This window comes from Salvia hispanica, chromosome 1 (assembly GCF_029641045.1).
Source record: "Salvia hispanica isolate PSC_SH4W2 chromosome 1, Shi_PSC_v1, whole genome shotgun sequence".
Lineage (NCBI taxonomy): Eukaryota > Viridiplantae > Streptophyta > Magnoliopsida > Lamiales > Lamiaceae > Salvia > Salvia hispanica.
The window spans coordinates 61,468,567-61,492,260 of record NC_142692.1 but is presented as its reverse complement, the minus strand read 5'-3'; the positions used below and the strand labels follow the sequence as shown (position 1 = coordinate 61,492,260).

The 23,694-nt window shown below is 35.2% G+C and overlaps 3 protein-coding genes across 7 annotated transcripts; 2 read left to right on the top strand and 1 right to left on the bottom strand.

Annotated features, from left to right (window-relative positions):
- Positions 1-1,147: 1,147 nt before the first annotated feature.
- LOC125221700 (putative WRKY transcription factor 4) lies at positions 1,148-4,701 on the top strand. 2 transcript variants are annotated; one of them, XM_048123911.2, is made up of 4 exons: positions 1,148-1,544; positions 2,990-3,558; positions 3,626-3,781; positions 4,055-4,701. In XM_048123911.2, exons 1-4 carry the CDS (start codon positions 1,206-1,208, stop codon positions 4,332-4,334), a joined length of 1,344 nt encoding a protein of 447 aa, XP_047979868.1. In that variant the 5' UTR covers positions 1,148-1,205; the 3' UTR covers positions 4,335-4,701. The 2 variants fall into 2 exon arrangements, with proteins under 2 accessions (XP_047979868.1, XP_047979867.1); XM_048123910.2 differs by having other exon boundaries at positions 3,623-3,781.
- Positions 4,702-5,107: 406 nt separating this feature from the next.
- Positions 5,108-7,857, bottom strand: LOC125222842 (uncharacterized). The gene is made up of 2 exons (XM_048125683.2): positions 6,772-7,857; positions 5,108-5,410 (listed from the first exon to the last, which is right to left on the bottom strand). Exon 1 carries the CDS (start codon positions 7,770-7,772, stop codon positions 6,786-6,788), a length of 987 nt encoding a protein of 328 aa, XP_047981640.1. The 5' UTR covers positions 7,773-7,857; the 3' UTR covers positions 5,108-5,410; positions 6,772-6,785.
- Positions 7,858-9,835: 1,978 nt separating this feature from the next.
- Positions 9,836-12,965, top strand: LOC125223239 (ribonuclease H2 subunit B). Of its 4 annotated transcripts, none has more exons than XM_048126287.2 (11): positions 9,836-9,996; positions 10,175-10,232; positions 10,394-10,453; positions 10,642-10,743; positions 10,939-11,015; positions 11,350-11,473; positions 11,701-11,765; positions 11,895-11,964; positions 12,323-12,398; positions 12,538-12,628; positions 12,739-12,965. In XM_048126287.2, exons 2-11 carry the CDS (start codon positions 10,184-10,186, stop codon positions 12,862-12,864), a joined length of 840 nt encoding a protein of 279 aa, XP_047982244.1. In that variant the 5' UTR covers positions 9,836-9,996; positions 10,175-10,183; the 3' UTR covers positions 12,865-12,965. The 4 variants fall into 4 exon arrangements, with proteins under 4 accessions (XP_047982244.1, XP_047982247.1, XP_047982243.1 ...); XM_048126290.2 differs by having other exon boundaries at positions 10,381-10,453; XM_048126286.2 differs by having other exon boundaries at positions 10,169-10,232.
- Positions 12,966-23,694: the final 10,729 nt, after the last annotated feature.

Below are 23,694 nucleotides of genomic sequence, written 5' to 3'. Positions count from 1 at the left end.
AACCATGTTAGTGTGTCGTAATATTTGTGAAACATACTTATTTTCTCATTATTTTGTATAAGGCAAAATTATTGTTACATACATTACATATCTATTTATGCATATCTTGAGTCGCAAAATTATCATTGCATGCATATCTATTTATACATATCTCGAGTGGGATGAACGGAGTATAATACGAGAAGTCCCTTTTGTTGTCATATTTGGGGTTTTGATTCTTTCTTCTTATTATTCGTTTATGAAAAATGTTTGGATCGTGCATCGCACGTGGGTGGATACTAGTTCATCATAAAAACAAACGTACAAATAATTGCAAAATTTTAAATTTTAAATTTTAGTATTTTGAAAAGTATTGAGTGGCTTAAACTAGAATAAGATTATTCTTCGCTAGCTAATTAGACCATCTCCAATCATACACCAAAACTCATTTTTGGTGTAGATAATTTCTCCAACCATGCACCAAACTCAACCTATTTTTGGGGTTTTCAATGGAATAATACCAAATATGGTGTTTACTCCAAAATTTTGTTAGCCAAATACTAAAAAATGGTGTAAAACTTAAATATGGTGTAAATAGTTGGAGTAAAACAACTTTTTAGTGTGACGCATACTCAAAAATGGGTTTGAGTTTAGCGTAAATGGTTGGAGATGGCCTAAATCTAACTGATCAATTAGTCAAATTCTAAGGAGCAGTTTTCCGTCTATCGCATAATTATAAAACAAAATTTTCAATAATAGTCATTTTTAATACATTTAAATAGATAATGGCAATTAGAGAATGGTGTTACATAGGAATTAGGAATTAGGAATGATATGCTACATATTTTAGGGCCACGTGAGCATTACTCTCATTTTACACATGTTTAGCATTGTTCATTTCGATTTATCTCTTTATTTAGATTCTAATACATTTAAAAATGTTATTTTGAGTACCACTCTTATGTTAGCGTTGTTCTTTTATGAAGTTTGTGAAATTAAAAATTGCAATAATATTTTTTAATGTATTAATAAATACAAACTAAATAAATCAATCGAAACAAATAACGCTAAACATGTGTCAAACGAGTGTGGTGCTCACGTAACAATAACATATCTTTTCCATATAAGTAATGTAAAAAGCAAAACGACGACTTTGAGAGTTTATATAATCAAAGAGGATTTAAACACCCAAAACAAACTGGAAAGTCAAAGGGAGGCTTAATCAAATGGCTGAGAATGAGCTTCCACAGTCGTCGTCTAAACCTCCGCCGTCGATCACTCTGCCGCCGAGAACTTCCTTCGAGGCTCTCTTCACCGCCGGCTCGGGCGCCAGCCCCGGACCGATGAACTTGGTATCCAGCTTCTTCGCCGATAACGACCCCGACAATGACAGCCGCTCCTTCTCTCAGCTCCTCGCCGGCGCCATGCCGTCTCCGGCGGATATAAGCGGCGAGTTTAGGTTTCAGCAGAATAGGCCGGCCGATCTTGGCGTGACACATCTGCCAGGGGCGTTCCCTCTTCCGCCGGCGAGCTTGCTCAATTCGACGGATTCCATTTCATCGCAGGTAATTGATCGAGCCTTTTTTATTTCACTTTCTCTTTGTACGCTTAGTCGTTGCGTCAGTTATTGAATCTAATAAATGCGTTTGTGTGCCTGATTTCGTTTGGTTGTGTATTTCAATCATTTTATTATAGACTATGAGCGTTTGTGAGACTGTTTAATCAAGATCAGCTGTCTAATTTGATTTCTTGATCAATGTGAGATCAGTTGTGTAATTTCATTCCTTGATCACTGTGAGTGAGATCAGTTGTCTAATTTGATTTCTTGATCAGTGTGAGATCAGTTGTCTAATTTGATGTTGATGCATATAGAAGTTGATTGATGCAAGAGTATCTAAATAGTCTACGATAGAATAATTTAGTTGATGAGAGTTTTGGTGTGTATTGTTAGACTCAATCTTATAACTAAAGAGGTATTTGATGTGAAAAAAGGGCGGTGTAGTGGAATGTCATGACTCACGATCGATTCTCGTGATGGCAACAATGTATATATTTTTCATGCTTCCATGTCAACGCTGCACGCTTGTTTTAGTCTTGACCTTATTTAGGGTGTCTCCAGTTATGCTGTGTTTCCTGGGACAGGACATTTTGTTTGTATTGAATTGAGGAGCATGAAGTGTTACTTGTTAGTAAGAGATGCACTGGATAACACTAAACTTGAATGTGTTTGGTCACATTCTGATTTATGGGAGAAAAGGACAATATCATGGTGAAACACGGGAAATATAGCTACTATTTAGTGGGGTTTTGTTTTGTTTTACGATTTAATACAGTTGGGCTAATCATTAGCCATATAGTAGAATATTAGTATGTGATGTGCTTTGAATAGATTATGCTGCTATCTAAGATATTATACAAGGAAACCTATATGTTCAAAAGGTTTAGTTTGAGTAAGTCTTCTTGTATCCTAAACATGACTACAAGGATGGTTAGTTGAGGTGCTGAGTCCATAACCTTTTGATGGTGTTGATTGAAATATGCTGGCTGGTATAATGTTAGACACCTTTTTATGTCTGATGAGAGGGTAACAGTAATTAGTTTTAGTATATGTATTTCAATTTGTGTTTAGCTTGCGGTGATGCAAGAGATAGCACAGCACTGGAAAATGTCTTGATTCTGTATCTCCAACTATGGTACAAGTTGCATCACCTTTTTGCTGGTCTCGTATCCATCCTTGATGTAGATATATGTTTATCCTCCAGCTTAATACGATGATAAAAATTGAGCGATTGTTTAGTACTTGTACATGTGGTTCCTAGGAATTGATCCAGCAGTGGTCCTAGAGCTCTATCCACTAGATCAAACTTACTCTTTCCTTGTAATTGAAATGTGGGTTCAGATTTTTCTTCTAGTTTTGCAAAACTTTAAAACATAGAGCAGTTTCTCGAGAGACCTGGAAGCAGTTTTGCATTTTCTTAATAAATGTGCTTGTTCTCTTTCCTTGAAATAGGGCCATTTTGGATTGTCGCATCAACTAGCCCAGATTACTGATCAAGCTCAGATGCAATTTCAGAACCCATCTGCTCCTATGCTACCTATACCTCTTCCTTCCTTTCAGAATATGTCTCCGCCTTTACCCGATACAATGACTATCTCAGAGTCATCTGATTTTTCTCAATCTGCTAACTTGGCTGTTGATAAGCCAACTGATGATGGGTTCAATTGGCGGAAATATGGCCAGAAGCCAGTTAAGGGAAGTGAATTCCCTAGAAGCTACTATAAATGCACTCATCCAAGCTGTCCAGTAAAGAAGAAAGTAGAACGCTCTCACGATGGTCAAATAACCGAAATCATATACAAAGGTCAACACAACCATCCTCAACGCCCAATAGACACTAGAACCGCATATGGAACACATGGAAACTCTGAATTCAGTGCTCAAAGCCTGAGCAAGCCCAATGAGGGGTCGAGACAACTTACTCCCGAACAAGTATCTGGATCAAGTGACAGCGAGGATGTGGCGGCTGTTGGAATTAGAGTTGATGATGGAAATGAGGATGACCCCGAATCAAAAAGAAGGTACATTAATTTCTGTGAGACAGCTACGCAGTAGTAATGAATTTCTGATGCGCTGAAATATTAGCAGGATTGTTGAGGTCCAGGATCCCGAGCAAACAAACTCTTCCCATCGCACTGAGCCTAGGATCATTATTCAGACGACTAGTGAAGTTGACCTCTTAGATGACGGTTATAGGTGGAGAAAATATGGGCAGAAGGTTGTTAAAGGAAACCCTCACCCAAGGTGATATGCCTTTTTTCTTATATTGTGAATATAGTCCCTACGTCCCATAAAAATAGGGACTTTGGGGATGACATGAGTTTTTATGCCAAATTGGTAAAGTATGACAGTGATAGGAAGAAATGGTGATTGGAGTATTGTTAGTAGATAATGGGACCCACATCATAAGAGAGAAAAACTTATCAAGAATGGAAGTGGACTACTTTTGTGGGACTGTATTTTTTTAGTAACTCATATAGTTTCTCAAAAATCCCATTGCTTGTTGTGTCTATGCAGAAGCTACTACAAGTGCACGACTGCTGACTGCAATGTCCGTAAGCATGTAGAAAGGGCTGCAAGTGACCCGAAAGATGTAATAACTACGTACGAAGGGAAGCATAACCACAGTTTACCAGCTGCTAAGAACAGCAGCCACAGCAATGCCAATGCGGCTGCTACACAGTTCAGACCTCACAACCCAATAGCCAACCGACCAGCTGCTAGTGGAGGAGTCGAATATGGAAATGAGCAACAATCTATTGCCCTTCTACGGTTCAAGGAAGAAGAGATAACTTAGCTCTCACCAGAAGCAGTTTAAGCTGCGGACGAAATGCATACCACGCAGGTCTATGACTACGAGACATGGTTTTGATGAAACACATTGTGCTATATGCTTGAGCCATTATTGGAATATGGGCTACATTCACAAAGGTGCAATAAAAACCCCACATTATACAAAAGATACACGAAATTGTGAGCTTTGAATCCGAGTTTTTGTACATTTTGATCGACAGGCAAGAGTGATAGTAATGGAACTGATACATGCATTCTTTTTGTAAATTATTTATACTGTATTTACGCATTGTGAAACTTTGTGTGAGCAATAGGGAAAGGTTTATTGAACCTTGCCATATCAAAACTATAAATTCTTTTTTGGTGCAAAATTGTTGACTGTTTCTCACAAGATTCCCAACTTCCTCGAGTGTTAATTTAGTATTCCAGTCACTGTAAAATCGGAAATCGGAAAATCATATTTTCTAGAAATCGGAAAACTAAAATCTGACTTAACGTCATCTCATATAGAAGAAATGTCCAATAAAAAATGGTAGGTGTCATTTTAATTGTTACGTGGAGTTAAATGATTAAATTAAAACACATATATAGAAGTATAAGGTTTAGTCCTCATTGTGATACAAATTAAATTTTAATAATCAATTTGATACAAGCTTTATAGTTTGATTACCATTTATGAAATTAACCTATGAAGTTATTAAGGCTGTTTTCTCTCTGCCAAAAATTCGACACGTCACCACCACAAAGGTAAATGAGAAAAGATACAAAATGTACATATTGATAAGAAAAGATTGAAGTAAGAAAAATGTTGAGTTTGAAAGAACATTATAAGATCTGGAATGTACATGACAAAAGAGATTTAAACACAGAAGTACTGCTTCTAACAATACTGAACCAAGCCAAGGCATCCCTCATGCAACACACATTTTCAGCTCGACTGTGACCCGTGATACTTGATCGGCATAGCTTCAAGATGACAGTTGACAGGCTCTAGAATCAGTAGAGATGTTCTACACAGGTTCTATTAACTTCATATACTTTATACATCATCATCACTCTCTCTTTGTGTGCATTATCCAACTGCCAGCATATATAAAGATATAGTATCACATGACAACATAGGATCTTGAAATGTTTCATCAAATATCATGTTTTTGTAGAGAGCAAATCATACGAGTTCCAAAAGGAAAATCTGCATAGATAAGACCTCATAGCTTTTGCAAGATAAACAAGAACCCAATCAAAGTAAAATTGCAGTAAGCTAACATGGAAATCCAATGAGGTTTATGCCAATGATATGTCTGATATCTAGCTTAGGGAAGACTACTGTCTGAGTTGAAGTCGTAAATTATGAACAAGGGCGTATGGATGTAAACTATGTGAAATTGTGGACAATCAATCTGAACAATATGATATGAGGGGTAAGGACTAATATGATTATGAAGTTTACTTATTGGTTTCATGTTCACTATTAGCATTTCATATAAGGTTTCAACAGTTATAAGCATTGGCGGACACACATAGACATGAGGGAGGGCTTAAGCCCTTCCCCAATTTTTTTTTTTTTTTACTTTTCTAGTTGTATTATATTATAATTTTGTTAGTAATTTGTGTGAATTAATGTGCAAAAGCCCCTACCTAAATAAAAAGGTATAAGGAAATTATTATCCTGTACAAAATTTGAATATATAGCCCCTACCCTGACAAATTTCTGCGTCCGCCACTAGTTATAAGCACTCTCATAGTCAAATACTGCAACTAGTAACATTATATAACAAGTCACAGCTTCTTTTACTAAAAGAAATGACAAATTTATTAGTGTTGAACATCACAGATTACTCAGATATTTCTATAATCACGGATTTTGTAAAGAAATGATTATACTTTAATTTTTTAAATTTAATTTTATATGGAATATGATTAACTACGTGAAAGAAGCAATAGAATTTTAAATGGAAAAAAGTAAAAAACTAGTATATTGTCAGTTTTAAGCAAGGAGCTTCCGGTATTTTATTGCTTATACGTTTTTCTACCTCTACATAATTTTTGAAAAGATAGAATACAAACTACACTTTGAGTAGGTATCTTTTGCACTAGACAGAGATGGCAGCAGATGACGCCGGTGAGTCAGCATCTGACCCATAACTAAATATACACATTTACCTCATCTTTACTACTTATTAACTCCTAATACACTAATCTTATACCCTTAGATAAGATAGCTATGTAAAATAAGCTTAGCTAAACACCATGTAGCATTCCTATTTGTCACAAAGATCCATTGCCATCTCAAGTCTAACAAACAGAGTGAGAAACTTCAAATAAAGGCAATCATTCAAAAAGAAGGATGTTTTTATCAAGCAATGCATAAAACTAAAGACTTAAGTATCCCTGCACAAGATACATCCCTAAAACCAAAAGCATAGACAACAAAATTTCACCTGGCATAGGTGAGCTACACGACGTAGACAACATGGGAAAGCTTGCCATCATCGAACGGCAGCCGGATATACTCCTGTGCAAATTCCTCGGCAATCTCAAACGCAAGCTCCCCCTGCAAAGCCTTGCAATACATAAACAGCACAGCAGTAGCCGCCACACTGTATAGCATCAGAATCGTCATAAATCCCGTGTATACGACGGCCTGAAACACAAATGCCCAGCTAATCCAATCCCTAATGCTCAATCCGCCCGCACTGGGGACGACAGTCGAGCACAGCAAGCCCAACAAGCCAACCAGCGATTGAAACAGCAGAATCAACCCAAACGCCACCCCTCTCATCCCTCTCACCAGGCACGCGCTCCTCCTCATCGCTGCAAACCCCCATTTCGACTCTACGACGACGACCACAAACAACAGACACCACTCCACCTGCAAGTAAATCAGCACCCCGAAAAGCAGAACAGTGTTCAAGGCAACAAAAGTCATGAGATACACATTATTGGTGTAGTCAATTTCAACCCCAATTAGGGCTAGGGCATTGTACAGCAACACAGTGAAACCCCCAAATCCGAGGGCGATTAACCCTAAAATGAAGATGCTGATAATTAGGGTCCCAATTAGGGGTAGAAACGATGTCAGCACATACTTAATTGAGGAGATAAACTTCACCGGCCTGCCGTAGAAGCCGTGGAAGGTGCTGTGGGTGATCGAGGCGGTGGCGAAGAGTGAGAAGAAGACGGTGAAGAGAGCGTAGAGAGATGCGAGGAGGAGGTCGGACGTGGCGATGGGTGGGAGATCGGGGGAGGAGAAGAAGAAGAGGGAGCGGTGGTAGTGAGAGAGGGGGGAAGGGGAGTGGGAGAGGGAAGGGAAGACGACGAGAGAGAAGGAGAGAGGGAGGAGGAAGAGAACAGAAAGAGCCAAAAAATGGCGGGAATGGGCGTTGATGATGCGTTTGGTCTCGGAGAGAACTCCGCAGAGGTTAAGGGTATGTGCTGACATGGCTGCGTGTGCTTCTTTCTGTAGATAGAGATTAGAGAGAGAGAGAGAGAGATGAATCGGGAAGATGAAATGGAGAGTGAGACGGCTTTGGATATGTACAGTATTAATTTATTACTAGTAGTATTGATTATTCCAATTTCCTGCAAATTGGCTAATTACTAATACTTTGTACAGTATTAATTTATTACTAGTAGTATTGATTATTCCAATTTCCTGCAAATTGGCTAATTACTAATACTTCCTCCATTTATAAAAAATTAATCTTACTTATGAACAACATAAATTTTAATTAAAAATTAATAAAGTAAAAAAATTAAGGAGAAAAAATATAGATAAAGTATGAGATAGATATAAGAGAAAAAAAATGATAAAGTATTTAATAAATTTTTATTTTTAGAAATAAAAATATTTTTTATGGATATCCTAAAGTAGCAGAATAAGACTATTTTTTTAAATATTATTACAAACACGCCTTGTGAAAATAGTTCATAAATTAATATATCCTCCGTCCTTTAAAAATAAATTACATTTGTCATTTTTTAAAAAGTTTATTATGAATAGAATAATTGTATTTAGGAAAAAATTTCTCTCAAAAGAGGCGGGTCTCATTCGCCACTGATAAAACTCTAATAACTTTTTCTTTCTACTTCTTATTTACTTTACCAATTGTAAATTTGAACTCTGTTGTCTCAAATATTGTCTATTTTTTAAGAACGAAAATACCCACATAAAAATCTTAAAATATTGAATTTTTGATATACAATGTTTTTCGGTATTTGGTTATAAACTTATAATATACTACTCTATAATTATATACTCCATTCGCCCATAGAAATATACTCTCCTAATTAAGGGTTTACATGAGTTTTAATGAATACTTCCTCCGTCTACGAATAGGAATCCCGTTTTTGCCAATTTAGTCCGTGAATAGGAGTCCCATTTTGTCAATTTAGTCCGTCCGCGAATAGGAGTCCCGGTTCACTTTTACCATAAATGGTAATAGGGTCTCACCTTCCACTAACTCATTCTACTCATATTTTATTTAAAACTAATAAATACTAGTGGGACCCCCTATTCCACTAACTTTTTTCCATCTACTTTTCTTAACATTTTTTAAAATTCATGCCGTCAAGAAATGAGACTCCTAATAGCGAACGGAGGGAGTAATTGGTAAAGTAAGAGAGAAGTAGAAAAATAGTTGAAATAATATAATGGACGATAATAATTCATAAATAATAAAGTGAGCATGGGAAAAATTTCCACAAATCGATACTCCCCCTATCCGCGAATAGGAGTCCCATTTTTTCATTTTAGTCCGTCCGTGAATAAGAGTCTCGGTTCACTTTTACCATAAATGGTAATAGCGTTCCACATTCCACATTCTACTTACATTTTATGTAAAATTAATATATATAAGTGAGACTCATATTCACTAACTTTTTTTTCATTATTTTTCTTAAAACCCGTGTCACTAAGAAATAACTCTAATGGTGGACGAAAGGAGTATTAACTATTTATGTATGAAGTGTGATGAACGAAAAAGAAAATTTAGTTTATTTATGATGTAGCAACTCCCTCCGCTTTTAAAAATAGAAACTATTTCCATTTTGGACTGTTCTTTAAAAATAGAAATTTTGAAATCTTTCTATTTTAGGACATGTATCCCATCACTGACTCTACTTTCACTATTTTTTTCCTTCATTTCTCTTACTTAACTCAATTTTCTTTACCTCCCCACATTACTAATTCTTCTCATTTACTTTATCAATTGTGCATTAAAACTCATGCCGTTTTAAATATTTCTATTTTTTGAATACGGAGGGAGTAGTATATACTCCATTCGTCCCATAATAGATGACATACTTGGAAAATGACACAAAATTTTAAGAGATGTTATTTTGTGCATTAGATAGAGAGAGAAAATAATATATTTTGAGAGAACTTTTCTCATAAAAAAATGTGACATCATTTATATGACAAAAAAAAAAGAAAGTGTGACATCTATCTATTATTTGACGAGTAGTACTACTTACTACTTATCCTACTACTTAGTTCACGTTATCTTGGGTAAAAGTAGTACAATGAAAATGGCGCGCAGTGTTCTCTCCACAGACTGGAATCTAGGGTTTTAGTTTTCAAAATCAAACTGAACCTAGTTTCCTCTGGAATAAAAATTGGCGCGAAGAAACCACTTGCTTCAATTTTGTCGACGACAGCGTTTAAGGTATGATATATCGTTTCACTCCATTGTCGTCGCTAAGATGCTCGGCGAACGAATCTCATTTGGCTTAGTTTCAAATTGAAATGATTCAGTATCGTAATTTACAGATTTAATCGAAAAGGAATCATGTTATATTTTTATTTATATAAATTGTTAATTTAGACATTTTTTCAAGTGCCAGTGGCTACAAATGGCTTGGTGGGAAGGCGTCGATGAAACTCGAGTTCTTATCGCGCAAGGTTTTTTTCCCCTTTCCTCTTTTAATGTCTTTGAACATATTTTTTATTCTTACAGTTTTTTGGTAGCAGTATGGCTTATATTTTCATCCATTTGTTAATTTGGTAAGTAATCAAGCTCCTAGTTAATTATCTTAGAAACTTGCTTAAGTGTATGTGTGCAGATCCTTCTACGACTGGGAAGCATCAGGGTTCATTTTTATCACTTCGGCATCCTAGAACAGGTAGTTTCCAACGAATTTTGTTTTGCCTTTTATTTAACAGTATGAATTGTTTGGATATTTTCTTAGAATAGCAATGTCTTTTGCTCACGTTAATGATTGAAAGGTGTGTTGAACTGTTTTTTTGTTAAAGCCTGTTACTTTGCATAGTCTCGAGTTTAACAATTTGGATGATTGTGCTGTGCAACCAGGAAATAAAGCGTGCTACCTCTGTGTTGATGGAGTTCTTCAAGAGCTTCACTGGTTTAAGCAATCTTATGGATCTTGGTTCATTGGGGATTATGTTCGTGAAGGTAACGATTGCATTTGCTGTCATTAGAAAGATTTAGTGTTGGCAGCTGATGTTCCAAAGATATTGAATTTGAGTGATTCGGTTGCACTACGTTTTATCCCAATCACCGAAACAAGGCTCTTTCTTTTTTTAGCTGTTGCTTTATACATGTTACATGGGATTCTTGTTTAGTTTTTTATGTTTTGCTCCTATGCAGATGGCCGCTTGTATACTGCCACTCCCATTGATCCCGTTTTTATTCTTTTGCCCGTCTTTGAGGAAGCTCGAATGAAGGTTTGCTTTTGCTTTTTCTTTTGCTGTTACTGTAGTCTCCTGTCGGAACAAACTTCTAGTTCCTTGTGAACAAGCATTTGATCCAAATGCTTCTACTTAGATTTGTAATCCCTCTATTCATGAAGTATATTGAATGTCTGCAAAGATCAGTTATATATTCTATAATCTGTATGTTATTCATGAAGTAATTGAATATCTGCAAATATCAGTTATATATTCTATAATCTGTATGTGAATTCTTTTAGCCTCTTCCTATTTATAGTTTCAATCAAGGATTTGACTGGACGTGTTGCTTCTCTTCCCAGTCATCATTATTAATTTGTTATGAATGCAGAAAGGAAATGAACCGGGGAAGTTTAGGCAACTTGATGAGATTATGTATATTCAAGGGTTCCCTGGATATCAATCTCTGTCATCTGTTGCAGAGAAGGCTGTGGAAGTTGTTTGTGATCTTAAAGGTAGCCTACTAGCTATTTTGTTTGAGAGTAATTAAATATGCATACACATTAGGTATGCTGAACACAAGCGATATTTTTTTTGTGCGTTTTGAGTTTTTCTGGACAAGATCAAAGTCAGAACACTTCAATCAAAGAAGTATCTGGATATGGAGCCGGTGCTGTGTAGATTTCATTACAAATATGGATTAATTAAGATCAATAGTTAATTTCTTTCTCAATTTAAACAGAAGTTGGGTCGAGCAAGTTTTTCAGGCTTGATGACATGAAGGTATTGAAGTGGTTATGTTATAAGGTTAGCTTCGACTCCTTTCCAAGTCGAGCATTATCGGCCCTGAAATCACACATCAGTTTCATATCCTGACCCTTGTATTCCATTTTTTTTTTTCATGTTTCCGGACAGCCTAATTTGTTTCAAATGCAGGTGCAACGACTGAAGCAGACACTACAGACATTGGATAAGAATTATGCTGCCCGAGATGAGAAAGATACATGTATGTTGTCTGTTAAATACATTTACACTTTTTTTACCTGAAATTTGTCAAAGAAGAACTGTATTGGCCCTACATGTCATTTAAATGCATGAAGTATGTACATCATTCCATGCAATGTAAATTCCTTGATGTTCTTTTAGTGAACTACCACTAGAAATCTCCACAAGCCATATAGTAATTGAAACGTTTGCTCCATCTTTAGATGTCTAATGTTTTTTTGCCCCAGCCAAAGACAAAACATAACACTGTACAAAAATATGCTACTGTATTTACATACCAAATTTCGTTCAGCATGAAGAGGCTGTAATTGTGAACAAACCTACCAATGGTTACTGATTAAGTATTTTTCACGTTGCAGTGCTTGACGCAGTGTCAATCATGCGGGAGTACCTGAAGGATGAGCCTTGGATAAATCTTCTTTGCAACAAACTCAAGTACTGTATTTCTTTTAGATCGCCACTTTTCTCAGCCAAGAAAAACTGCAAGCTTGAATTCTTGAATATTTATGAAAATTATAACAACACAAGTTAAAATACACTCTGCACCTTTAAATTCTAAGTGCTCCTTTTGCAGATTAAATGTAGACGACTTAACTAAGGCACAAGATGTTGCAGTGCTTCCACCTTCCACAGGAAATGATCTCGGATCATTTGCTCCGGCACAGGTACAACGGTCATGCACCTCAAACAAGCTGTTTCGAATATGCAATGCTAACTCCTAATTGCATCCATCCAAGTTTATGGAAGTCTGAGATCAATGTTGTTCTTCCTTCAGGAGACCAGCGTAACGGGGAAGAATGCACCACGGACCACAAGGCAACAAGTTAAGAAGGCAAAAGTGGAGAAAGATTCAAAAAACATTAAGGACATGTTCAGCAGGGCTACTAGAAAGAGAGGGTAAAACAGGCTTCTCTTTAGCACGAACACATTTATGTTATGTTATACAATGTGATATTTCTGCATTTCGATATTTTTCTAATTAAATACCGAGCAAATTCCTTCTCTCTTGGTCCATTCGTCAAGCATCCGGACTGACAGACATTATATGGAACACTTAATCTTATGGAGACTTATTTTGGATGACTCAACCAATAATAGGTTTTTTTTTTTAATCCTACTGTTCCAACACAAATAAATTAAATAGTACGAACGATGTATGATTCGAGTATCCCACCATATCCCTATTATTTACTCTTTTCGTTCCTTGTTAATAGAGACATTTCTTTTCGGCACGAAGTTTAAGAATAGTGTGTTAAATTGATGGTGAAAAAAGTAAGAGAGATAAAAGAGAATAAAGTAAAAGGGATAATTACTTTTTGCTAAAAATAGAATCGACTCAATAACTTGGAACTTTCTAAAATAGGAAAATTATTCTGGTACTATGGAACTGAGGGAGCGAAGGGAGCGAGGGAGTAGTTACTTATTGATTTATCATCTCTCTTGTATATGCTTAGATATTACTCCCCCCATTTCATTGTAGTGGAGTCGTTTGTTTTCGACACGGAGATTAACAAAAATGTGGATAATGTATTAAATAAAAAGATAATAAAGTAGGAGAGAGAAAAAAAAAATAGAGAATAAAGTAAGAGGAGGGAAAAGTAAAACTGAGAAAATGTGTTACTCCCTCGTTCTTGAAAATGTATCACTTATTATCATTTTCGTCCGTCTCTAAAAATTGTCACCTTTCACTTTTACCATTTTTGGTAGTCAGCCCCACATTCCACTAACTCAATATCACTCACATTTTATTATAAAACTAATATATAAAAGTAGGATCACATGTCACTAACTTTTTTAACTCACTTTCTATTACACTTCTTAAAACCCGCGCCGAGTCAAATGGTAACAAATTATAAGGGACGAAGGGAGTACTTTTTACTTACAAAAAAGAAATTACTCTGTCCAAATGATACGCTCGGATTTTGCACTGTTTTACGGTCATTATTTGGTCCGTTTTTGATGTCAAAGTCACTCTACACGTCCATTATTTGCATATTTTGTCTATTTTGGCATTTTGACGTGTTTTGTGAGAAATGTGCATAATTGAGCCGAAAAAGGGAGCCAAAACGTCAAGTTTGGGAATCTGGAGTCAGACGGCGACCGGCGACCGCCGCGGATGTGTGCGGCGCCCGGTGGGCAGATCAATGCAGCGGTCCGCCTCGAAAAAATGTGCTTGGAAGAGAAGTCTCGTCCGGCGACCGCCGGAAGATGTGCGGCGGTCCGCCGCCGAGGGAACAAACTCTCTGGACTCCAACGCGGCGACCGCCGGCCAAGTTGCGGCGGCCCGCCGGAGAAAGGCGGCGAATCAGAGAAGCCCTAGATTTGCGCCCAGTTTTACCATATTTTGGAGATTTTTTCCTTCTACAACAAGACATGACTTTCCCCTATAAATAAGGCCTCAAGCTTCACCAAAAAGAGAGAACTTCTAATTGCAAAATACTTCATAGAGATCAAGGCTTAGAGTACTTCACTGGTGCAAGGAGTTGGAGCAGGATTTCAAGAACATCAAGAACGACAAGGATTCAACCTACGGGTTTTATTTGCTTTAGTTTTATGTTCAAATTGTCTTCCCTTCAATCTATGTTTTTAGCTTATTCAATTATGTGTAACTAAACTCATAGGATTCTAGGGATGTGTTAGTAACTACTTTGGTTGTACAAGTTCCGTTTTCTATTTAATATCTGTTTTGTTTTTACTTTGTTTCTTCCCTAAGTTAATCTTGATGCTTCATGATTAAGTGACACAATCGTGTATGATTTAATATAATTTGCTTCATAACTGTGACAGAGTTCTAGCGAGTTAGGTCCACTTAGTAGACACTACAGTTAGCTTCCTTTAAAACGGCACTGTTAATTGAGAGTGAGGACTTTTCAAGGGTCTTAGGAGCTTTTTGGAGTTACGTGTTAGGATTGACAACCCTAATCTTGTAATCAACGTTTGTTTCGCATGAGCATAATCTAGGTGACTCGTTCTATCAAAGTAATAACTGTGCTAGGGTATTGTAGTTGGAATTTTGTATAACCATAACTGTGAACACACATCCCTGGGATTCCCTTACCTCTATTGTCTTTCTCTTGATTTATTTGCTTTTAGTTGATCTATGCTCTTATTTGCTTTTAGTTTTTCAAAAGTTTTCAAAACCCAAATGTTTTTCCAAATAGTAATTGAGTCTCAGTAGAGGATAGACACTTTGTGTTCGTCTTCCCCGTGTTCGATATCCGGTACTGACCTTTAGCTATACTATATATACTCTGTATACTTGCAGGTTTATTTAGTGCTAATAAAAAGTGCATCACCAAAATGGAAAAATGACTCTACTACTATGGGACATGAGTATTAGATTTGGTTTACTTTATTTGCGTAGGATATTATAGTAGGGGAGTGTTAGGGTGCCACCACCTCTTAAAATAACACCATACCACCATTAATAGCCAATCATTTGTACACGTGGACGGATAATAAGCTGCCACGTGGTAAAAAAAAAAAAACCTAAAAAAGACGGCCAGCAATATGGTATACACTATACATCAATTTTTCTTGGCCAACAATATCCAACACAATATATCTATAGATTGCTGTGTAGCGTTTATAATATTGTTGTGTAGCGTTCATAATATTGCTGTATATGTGGTGTCACGGTGTCACTTTAAGAGGTGTTGTCAATTTAACACAAACCTATTATAGTATCCCCATGTATTATAAATGTGTGTCTATAAATGTGCGTAGGATATCTCAATTCACTGACCTTTGGAGATTAGTGATTAAATTCGTTGACCTTTCAGAATATAGGCTCGAGACATGTGAATTTTTCAGAATAAGGGTTTTCACTCTTTTATATTTATTATCTTCCTTTTTTCATATTATTTTCCTCCCAATAATTATAAATTGATCAAACTATCCTATAATTCAATTTAAAAAAAAAATCATATTCTCCAAATCCAACCAGATTGTGCGCTCAACTATCCATCTCGAGTTCGTCGATAGTGGCGATGAACTCCAAATGGAGATTATTGGGAGAAACAGAAATACTGCAAGGGCTGAATAATGAACTTAATTTTCCCAATTCTTTTTGTTCTTTTTAAAGGTATGTGAACGTATCTGTTGGTTTTCTATCTATATTTGTGTACAATTTTAAAAGCTGCAATGGATGAGTGATTCACTATTCTCCCAATCTCCATTTTAATGAAATACGTGTAGTGCTTGATCATATATTTCAAACATGGATGTTGGGATTTAGAGGGATGATATATAATTAAATTATCAGTTTAATAATATATTATAGAATTCTCAAAATGGCTGAAAAAGAAATTCGAAAGGGGAAAGGATATGTGGCATGAGAATTTCGACTGAATTTTAAGGTTGGAGGATATAATCTGGTTGGAATGGAGAAGATGAATTTTTTTAAAATTGAATTAAAGGATAGTTTAGTCAATTTATATTGAGCGGAAAATAATAAGAAAAAGGGAGAAAATAAATATAAAAGAGTGAAAACCCTTTTCTGAAAAATTTGCATGCCTCGAGCCTATATTCTGAAAGGTCAACGAATTTAATCCCTAATCTCGAAAGGTCAGCGAATTGAGAACCATATTCCGAAATCTCTCGTGGAGTATTCCATTGATGGGGTTTGAATTCCCTTGCACAACAAAAGACTTGTACAAAACAAATAAATCAAACATAGGATCTATTTGACGGATTATGGGATTAATCAATTCACATGTTAACACGGAATTGCATGGTAGAACGCAAATAATACATGCTTTTAAAAATATAAATCCTAAAACATGCTTATTATATTTAATCAATGAAGTAACGTGATGGAACTGGCAGCGGAAGCGGTGTGGCATGGATTAACATAATTTAACAATTATTAATCACGCCAATAAATCACATAATAATCAGATCTATTTAGCAAATTATTTAGACAAAATCTATTCGCGTAATTCTCACATGTATCATGCTCATAACTTGAATTAATCATGCTTTAAGAATATTGAAACCTAAACCATGCTTTTCTACGGAGCAAAAAAATACTTTATTAATTCTCCAAAGAATTGAAGATGGCTAGCTGCTTCTCCACGTGACGCTTTGAATACTAGACCACAAATCTTCTCTCTGGTTCCCGAACTGTACTCCGATATCAGTGTGGGCTGATCTCACTAGAATACTAGGACTTAAATAAAGAAGACAGAAGAAATCCTATTGGGAATAGGAGTGAATTTTGAAAACCTCTTCAGCTAGAGGGATTCGAAAATTTCGAAATTTTCAAGTATAAAAAGTGTTTTTCTGTCTCCTTTATTCTCCTATTTATATTAAGTTCATTTTGGGCCCAGACAAGGATCTATGGAAGGTTTTGGATATGGGCTCATCCAATTTACTTTTTACTAATTAAATTGAACCCACAATTTAATATAAGTTATAATTGGAATATTACGAGCAGCCACTACAGAAGTAATATTGAACTCTCCCCATCCAAATCCGAAATTACAATTAATCCGGGTTTCCGTTTAACTTTCATTTCCTGCGCTTAAGATAAAAATGTCCATTAATTAATTAATGTCTGCTATGAACTTAATTAATTAACTTCTTATTAATTCCAAGAGTGGACTTAGCATGAAACGCTTATTTATTATTCATAGAGTAATCAAACTCCAACTAGCTAGGTTCCGAATAATAAAACCTTGTTTCGCGCTCCTCTTGAGGACATTATCAAACGAGACTCAGCTCGCGCACGATTCAATATAATAGCAATCCTAGCACCGCTAGATATTGATCACCACTACCCAATATATCAGGATCATTGGGTTACGAAAAATCCCGCACCATTTGATAAGTCAAAGTAATGCATAATCAATACCGTATGCTCAATGCTAACCTACATTGATTAAGAAACAAATATTTATCAAGACCTCGCCTTTCAGTAGATAGCATAAGGACAAGTCTTGCTGTTAGATCCGTTCAGTGCTATACCACACCAATGTCATCTTATTTCAGTAAAGCTTAGAAATATGCGGACTGACATTGCAACCTTTCTGGATGGATAGTAATTCCAACTAGGTTGTGAAATTCATCTTTTTCTTTGTTTCGAACTGACCGTGTTACCTTAAAGTGGACGCCGCCCACAACCGGTCTACTAAAACAAAGACTTAGACTTTGTTAAGTTAACTAATACATTTAAACATGCATTAACATCCATTAATTGTAAAACATAACAACATTATGACAAAAATAATCTGTTTTATTCATTGGAAAATAAAATAAGAGTTTTACAGTATTCAATCACTCGAAACGTGATTTCTAGTATACAAACTCTAACAGTTACGTAGCTGTCGTTAAAAATATTTAATAAGTCAAATTTTATTTACTTCAAAAATATTTATATAAAAAGATTAATTCTTTATGTATTCCAAAAAATTTAATAATTTTCTTTTTATTTCTTTTCTAATTTTATTGAGATTATTTTTAATATCGGTAAAAGATGTCGATCTTATATAAAAATATAATTAATTAGAATTTTGGCAAATTTCATATTTTATATTAGCTATTATCAAAATACAAAATAAGATACAAAACATAGTACTCCATAAAAATAATTGCAAAATTTTAATTAAATAAAAAAAGTTTGATATAATTTAGTTGATTCTATTATTATGAGACCGGAGGGAGTGATGAATTGCTAACTAATTAGAAATTCCAAAGTAAGACTAAATTTTAGCCATTAGATTAGAAGATCTAGTGGTTGAAATAATGCCACATGGATTATATTTTTAATTAAGAAAATTAATAAATAAAATTAGAGGGTATTAATGTCAATTCACTCCCATTAAAATCATCTTAAAACTTTAAATTTACGTAACTCTCTCGATTTAAATTATTTTTTAGCCAAAAATATATCAAATTAAAGATAATTTTATAAGGATTCCAACGAGATGTCAATTGCATATGTTCCGACGACGTTCGGATGATGAAATTTGATATTTTTTATTTTAGTTTTCATAAATGTTGATAACCAGATTTTTGATAACCAGATTTTTATCAACAAGTACATAAAAAAAATCTCAATAAAGCCATGTAAAAATCTCAATAAAACCATGTAAATATCTCAATAAATATGTGTTGATATTTTCTTGTAGTAGTGTTGATATTTTCTTGTACTAGTGTTGATATTCTTATGTCATATTATTGATATTTGTAATACACTATGCTGATATAAAAAATATTCACGAAAATTATCATATAATAACATAATGACGATATTACCCTTTTGTTGATATTTTGTCTACTATTTATTGAGATTCGTAAGATTTAATCTCATCCACTCATTTTAAAATCTAAGGGTGGAGATTTGGTCTTGATTTTGTATTATGGTACTATAAGCATTAGAATATGACCTATGAGACCGAATTGTAAAAAAATATAGTCAACTAATTATGTCAACTTTTTTTAACTTATTAAAATTTTGCTATTATTTTTATAGAATATATATAATTGTTTTCACTTATTATTTGTTTGGCTTTGAACCTATTTATTTTGGAGAACTTAAAACTTTTATGTCTTTTGGATAATGTTAAATCCTTGGTCAGTTTTGAATAAAAATTGTTGGTCAAACTCTTTAATGAAATACTAGTTTTTCTTCGTCTATTTTTATTCTCTTTTAATCACGAAAGCCCGTATTTATTAGCCCTAAAGGGCGGTCGTGACAGTTTGGTATCAGAGCCTCCGTTCTTTCCGCTTTGGACCCAAGAGTCTTTTTGAGTCAAAATCTATCCTTGTATCGATTCATTAAAGTGTTAAATCTCAAAGGCTCAACACCACAACTCGTCCCGCCAAACCACGAAGAAAGAGGTAAAAGTATTTTGGTGACTTTGGATTGAATTACCAAATTTTGGAATTTGCGATAGAAAATGCTATTCTTGTGAAAATGGAAATTTTGCTTTTGGGAGATTGAAGTCAATACGACGGTTTTTGAAAAATATTGTTCGAAATGTGAGATGATATATGAATATGTAATTGCTTTTACTAAATCATGAAACATGATTATGTCGAATATGATGAATATTGTTATGCATGTGAAATTGTATTTTCTTGATAAGGAAATATGTGAATATATGTTGAACTTCTATGAGTTTGGAAAATGAAATTTTATCATTTTATGATTGTGAAACTCGAAGTATGATGCATGTGTGATCGCAATTATTTGACAATATTATAAATGATGGATACCAAATGTATGGTTTATGAAACAACTCCTATGGTAATGAACTTTTGCTTGCTACTCTACAGTTATAAATTATGCGATGAATGTAAAATTTGTGCGACAATAATAAACATTGAGGTGCGAAATACCTAATACGAGGCAAGTAGCATGTGGGGATCAAGAAGTCGACGTACTGCGATTCGACGAAATACGAAAACAAACATAATGCACGAACCAATAACCTTGGAAACAATTTTTTTTTCTTGGCATGATACTACTTTCATACTTCTATCTTGTATACATATCCATCTTCATATGCATCATACTCTCAGCATCCTTTTGAGCCATATATACTTCTTATTTTTTTTTATATCATTGAGTTGGTGTTGGGATATCCTTTTATGTAGATAGCCCACCGGCGTTTTGCTCTGATGCGTAATCGATACGCAAGGAATAAGAAATTCCCAGTCGAGAGGTACAGAGCGTACAAATGGGACAGAAAGACCTTCCTTATGGTATACGTCTCCGAGTTTTATAATCGATGGATGGACGCTTATGCATTTGGGGGAGCCACCCATCACGCTGGAATCGCAAGGCTCATTCACACCCTACCGCCTCCATGGAGCCAATGGGTCGCACAAGTTCACATAGTATAGCCCGCCCGAGTACACTCCGCGAGGAGACTTGGTCGGCCTATTGGAAGTACTATTTCCGACCCTATCAGCTTCATCCGATGGACCGCCACCTTACTCACCTCCACCGAACTTGAAGAACCATCCGATGGTCGGGACCATCGTGAGCATCCTCTCGACCTTTAAGGGTGGAGGGACCATCGTGATCATCCTCTCGACCTCTCTGCCCATCCTAGGATGGGTGAAGTGCGGATCCCGAGCCTTAATCTTTTGGGGGTGCGGGAGACATGTGGCTCCTCGTCATAGTGATACTTCCGCAGACGAGCTTGACTAGGTGGAAAGATCGGCAGAGGTGGGTAAGGTGGCGGTCCATCGGATGAAGTTGCTAGGGTCGGAAATAGTACCTCCAATAGGCCGACCAAGTCTCCTCACGGAGTATACTCGGGCGGGCTATACAATTTGAACCTGTGCGACCCATTGGCTCCATAGAGGCGGTAGGGGATGAATGAGCCTTGCGATTCTAGCGTGATGGGTGGCTCCCCCAAATGCGTAAGCGTCCATCCATCGATTATAAAACTCGGAGACGTAGACCATAAGGAAGGTCTTTCCGTCCCATTCGTACGCTCTGTACCTCTCGACTGGGAATTTCTAATCCTGGCGTATCGGTTACGCATCGGAGCAAAACGCCAGTGGACCATCTACATAAAAAGATATCCCAACATCAACTCAAGGATAGAAAGAAATAAGAAGGATATATGGCTTAAAAGGATGCTGAGAGTATGATGTATACGAAGATGGATATGTATACAAGTAGAGGTGTCAAGTGGGCCAGGCCGGCCCAGCCCGGTGAGGACCGGTGAGATTTAGGCTCAGCCCGGGCTAGGCCCACATTTGAAACGGGCCGGGCCAGGCCTGGGTTTTGGTTGACAATAATGGGCCCAGCCCAGCCCGAACCCAGTTAGCAAATGGGCCGGGCTGGGCCGGGCTAAATTTATATTTTTATGATGAATGAAAAATAAATGATGTCTTCATAATTTCATATCTAAAAACAAGGTAGAGTAGGGAGGAGGAAATGAATATGTAAAGAATTATCAACCTATATTTATAGGAGATTAGGAGCATGATAAGTGTAAATGGCTAAGTAATTATGTGTATTAATAGAGTATTATAGGGAAATGGCTAAAATAATGAAAATGTTAATTGGAATTATGGAATATTGGGAGGAATAAGAAGGGAAGTGTAAATGTGTGATTTATTGCTAAAATATACACACATAAATATATAGTTCCACAAACTCAGGAGTCAAAATAATTCACTCTTATATATTCCTATAACACAGGCATTTATAGTTTTATATATACACACCTAAACATTATAGTTTTATAGTTTTATATATATAGAATATATACACGCCTAAACCATAATACATGCGTATATAGGGAGGTGATCAATTTCTAACTAATTAGCAATCCCAAACTAAGACTAAATCTTAACCATTAGATTAGAAGATCTAGTGGTTGAAATAATGCCACATGGACTATATTTTCAATTAAGAAAATTAATAAATAAAACTAAAGGGTATTAATGTCAATTCTCTCTCATTAAAATCATCTTAAAACTTTAAATTTACGTAACTCTCTCGATTTAAATTAATTTTTCGCAAAAAATATATCAAATTAAAGATAATTTTATAAGGATTCCAACGAGATTTCAATTGCATATGTTCCGACGACGTTCGGATGATGAAATTTGATATTTTTTATTTTAGTTTTCATAAATGTTGATAACCAGATTTTTATCAACAAATACATCAAAAAATCTCAATAAAACCATGTAAAAATCTCAATAAATATGTGTTGATATTTTCTTGTACTAGTGTTGATATTCTTATGTCAAATTGTTGATATTTGTAATACACTATATTGATATAAAAAAACATTCACGAAAATTTTCATATGATAACATAATGACGATATTACCCTTTTGTTGATATTTTGTCTACTATTTATTGAGATTCGTAAGATTTAATCTCATCCACCCATTTTAAAATCTAAGGGTGGAGATTTGGTCTTGATTTTGGATTAGGGTGCTATAAGCATTAGAATATGACCCCGCAATATATATATATATATATATATATATATATATATATATATATAAAATATAGGAAAATGATCAATACAAAAATGCATCTCAATACAAAATCCAGACCAAATCCTGACCATGAGATTTTTCAATCTAATGGTCAATAATAAAAGAAAAACACAGTGGGTCATTATAAAGCAGTTTTAGGTCATATTATAAAATTTGGGTTTGAGGTCATGTTAAGATCATTTTATGTCATGCTTATTATAATGACATAAAAATAAGCTTACGATGACCTAAAAATGACATATGTATGCTTGGTTCTGTATTTTTGTATTAAGAATGAGTTTTACATAGATCAAAACTCTATATATATATATATGGATGTATTCAGGTCATTATGCTAAGTATTTGTAAAACATAATACAAATCTCAAACCATTAATTAATTCAATCTGATGGCCGAATTTTATGCCATGTATAATTAATAATATTACTTATAAATAAATAAAATGTTAGTTTAGGTATAATACTCATTGCCGCGGTTATACACATCCCTTGATTTTCTCCATTCCATCTACACATATATTTCATCCTTTATTTTCTTTGATTTTTTTTTGATTTTCTACCATTATTCTGATCTCTATCTACACAAAATCACGCATCTTCATATTATCATTAATTTTCAGAAAAGTCGCGCAATCTCATTTTATCATTTATCTTCATAAACTCTTCATAAACTCAGCGTAATAGGAGTTGCAACCATTTTTGTATCTACCTACATGTTCTGATATCGATTGTTTTCTCATAGTAAAACGACG